The 3583-nt window shown below is 46.0% G+C and overlaps 1 protein-coding gene across 1 annotated transcript; it reads right to left on the bottom strand.

Annotated features, from left to right (window-relative positions):
* Nucleotides 1-961: 961 nt before the first annotated feature.
* On the bottom strand, nucleotides 962-3013 carry LOC102569855 (prolactin-releasing peptide receptor). The gene is made up of 2 exons (XM_019485879.2): nucleotides 2871-3013; nucleotides 962-2705 (listed from the first exon to the last, which is right to left on the bottom strand). Exon 2 carries the CDS (start codon nucleotides 2581-2583, stop codon nucleotides 1549-1551), a length of 1035 nt encoding a protein of 344 aa, XP_019341424.1. The 5' UTR covers nucleotides 2584-2705; nucleotides 2871-3013; the 3' UTR covers nucleotides 962-1548.
* Between the last annotated feature and the right edge of the window lie 570 nt (nucleotides 3014-3583).

The raw sequence follows: 3583 nt of genomic DNA, 5'->3' as shown, positions 1-3583 counted from the left end.
CACCAAACACAGCAAGTTCAGCATTGTGCGATGGTGTTATGCAGGTAAATTAGAAACAGGTAAAAAAGCATAGTCTCAAATGTTCAGAACATTGTAGCACACTGCTGTTTGCTAGTTTATGCTATCTGGGCATTTGTGCCCAGAAAGCACAAACTAGCAAACAGCAGTGTGCTACAAAAGAGGGGTGAGAGACGGCCTTGTCTCTGCTGTAACTCCACCTGTTTGAACGGGAAGGACAGAGGTGAACAGGGGACTACCCACCGCAGTTCACTATGCTCATATGAGGCTAAAAGTGCCACAGATGGGGTAAATACACGAAGACTCGCTCATCCACTCAAACTGCTGTTGTTGGCCTTGTCCATGAAGGCTGCAGCCTACTATCACTACACTTCATGTAGGATGAGGGGATGACCTCTGCTTTGCCATCAAGCAAGGAGGGGAAAGACCATGAAAATCCACCCTCATGCACTCAAAGAGGGAAGGGGGACCCAGAATACCACAGCTCTTCATATAGAGAGGGGAAGGAGCCTCTGGACCTGCAAACATGGGCATCCCTACCCCAACTGCAGCAGCTGCTGGGTCACTGGAGGGAGAGGCAAAGGGAGGGGGCAAAATACCCAACACTACTGGGGCTCAGAACTGGTTCTGATCCTGCCACCATCATTCTCTATCTTAGCTCATCCAGCCTCATCCTCAGCTCCCCACTGGGGTGTTCAGGCAGCTAGGATGGGTGGCTGCTGGCCACCTCTGCCTCCATCACAGCTGTGCTTCCTCAGCCTGCTACACCCACTGTGGCCAGCTTTTAAAAGAACAATAAAAGACCTTTCTTCTTAGGCATTGCTGCATATGGCACAATGAAGAGACAGATCTATGGGCACTAGTGGACACCCTTCAGACCAGACTCCAAAAGAGAGGACTCTTTTAGGTCCCTAGCCATTAGCACCTCTTCCAGTGCCAAGGATTGGGCTTTATATAGGCTTATAGGACTCAACCCCAAGCTTTTAGAGGCATCTAGGCCCCATTCTCACCTCTACATTTCTGAAGCAGAGGCCTCTGTGGCGTGCCTAGCTCTCCTCCAAGTTCCCCAGAATCCCTATTTCCTCCCCAGGAAGGGGATCTGGGCAGATAAAGGCACATTTATCCATGCAGTAGAAGGCTGTTTGTGTGAGGGATGAAACCTCTACCTCCTCAACAGAGATCTTGCAGGCTTGGTACCTGCTTCCACTGTAAGTAAACGGTAAGGTCACAGCAGTGGTTTTACAAAGGGAGATCAAGTCGGGGGGCATCTCCTCTAACAGCTTGACAGAGGGCTCAGGATCCAATACAGGGCCTTATCCCAACAGCAGAGGGTTATTTTGAGAGATCTCTGCCACCATCTCCACAGCGGGGCTGGGGCCACAACAATTCCTTGTGGAGATAGGCTTGGGATCCTGGATTATCACATTTGAGGCCTGAGGAAGGAACATAGAATTTGATCATGAATAATAGTAGAAGGTATTTATCTCTGGGAAGAGAAATGCATTGTAATCAACCCCCACACACACACATTTACAGCACCACACTGGCCATAATACAGTTTGTGGCAGGTCCAATCTTCTTCTTCCGCCAGGCAAACATCTTCTTCAATTCCCCTCTGAAGCTGTCATGCAGCCAGGCATAGAGAAAGGCATTGGTGCAGGCAGACATCATCGCAAACCAGTGGCACAGCAGTTGGATGAGGTTGAAATACTGCTTGTCTATCAAATTAATATCAATGTCTTTTATCACGTTAAAGATGTGAAGGGGCAGCCAGCAGACTCCAAAGGCTGCCACCACCAAGACCAGCAAGCGGAAGGTCTTCCTTCTCCTAGCCCTGTCCAACTCAGCTTGGCCCTGGGTAACATTGCCAGGGACCACCCGGTTTTTCAGTTTGACAGAGATTCTCAGGTAGGACAAGGAGATGATGATCAAGGGCAACACATATGTAATGATAAGAGTGCTGTAGGCATAAGCTAAGCGGTCCCTCTTCATGTGGAACCAAAACTCTTCACAGATGGAGAAGTCCAGCTCCGGGAACTCTGCATGGTAGGTATGGACCAAGGCTGGCGCAGCTAACATGCAACTCAGTAGCCAAATAGCAGCCAGAATATAAGCACAGATTGGGATTGTGATCCTCCTCCGCAGAGGATACACCATGGCATAGTACCGATCAACAGCTATGACGGTCAGGGTAAAGACGGATACAAACACAGTGACAGGTTGCATCAGAAACACAAAGTAGCACATGAAGCGTCCATAGACCCACCCTCTGGGCTCAAAGGCATAGGCAAGAGTTAGAGGCACGCATGTTGCACACATGAGCATGTCTGAAAAAGCCAGGTTGCCTACCAGGAAGTTGGTGACGTTGTGCATTTTTTTTGTCTTGCAGATGACATAGATGAGGAGATAATTTCCAATGATGCCAACAAACACCACCAGGGAGTAGCAAGGAATGATGAGTGGCTTGAAGGACTGCACAAACTGGAGCCCAGAGAATAAATTGCTGGCATTGCTATGAATGGCTGAGAGGAAGCTTCGGGAGGTTAAATTATCCGGATTCATCATTTTTCTGCCTTGTAGTTTGTCTTCAGTAGGGTGAACTGCACAAGCACTTACTCTCAATCAGCCTGGATAATGATTGGGTTATTGACCCTCCAGAGATTGCCACATGGATAATAAACAGTCATCTGTAAAAACAAAGGTGAGGTTATGAGCTTCTCGAGGCTGCTTGAATTGAGTTGCAAGAAAAATCCGATGCAAACAATTTCCATTAACATTTTATTTCTTTGCTATTAAACCTAGACTTTCACAGCATGCAGCTTAAGAAAATATTTAACCCAGTGAGTACTTACTGTAGTGGGTTTTTAATGCCATCTGATTTTCCTGTGGATGCCTTAGATTTCTGTCTTCTGGGTATCTGTAAGAAAACATACGTATGTGTGTGTATGAGAGAGAGAGAGAATGTGTGTTTACAAGATAAGCAGACATCAGTGCTTTTAACAGTCTTCACTACTTGCTGACAACAAATTTGTGTACAAGCCTTTATCCCCATTGGCCACCCTAGGCATTACGTTGCGAGTTCTTTGAGTATCCTTTGAAGAGTTCCTCCCCTTTCCCTCCTCCCCAGGACATCTGTAATTGCTGCCATGTGGCTATAAATCAACTTACATTTGTTAATATGCTCCTACACAGCATCTGAGCCAAGATCCATTTGCAGCCATCCTGATGAGAACATCGAAAAAGCTGCCTGCGAGCCTACTGATACCATTTGACTTCAGAATATGGAATTTTACTAAAATGCTAAAGTAGTATAAATGTTTAGACCACTAGAGGGACTCAGCTACTTGCCTGGCGAATAGAAGTTGTAAGCAGTTATAGCTAGCTATATAACATGCATAACTGTTTTATAAGTTATTGAACTCTCATTAAAAAAAAACAACAGCACTCCTGGTGACCATTCTTTACATATTTTAGTCTAGGTGACAATGATGTCAAACCTTTTAAAATAAAACATCGAGCCATCTAGTGAAAAATGATAATTATACCCGGCTCTTCTCAATTGTCT

This window comes from Alligator mississippiensis, chromosome 6 (assembly GCF_030867095.1).
Source record: "Alligator mississippiensis isolate rAllMis1 chromosome 6, rAllMis1, whole genome shotgun sequence".
NCBI lineage: Eukaryota > Metazoa > Chordata > Crocodylia > Alligatoridae > Alligator > Alligator mississippiensis.
This window is presented reverse-complemented; position numbering and strand designations above follow the sequence as displayed.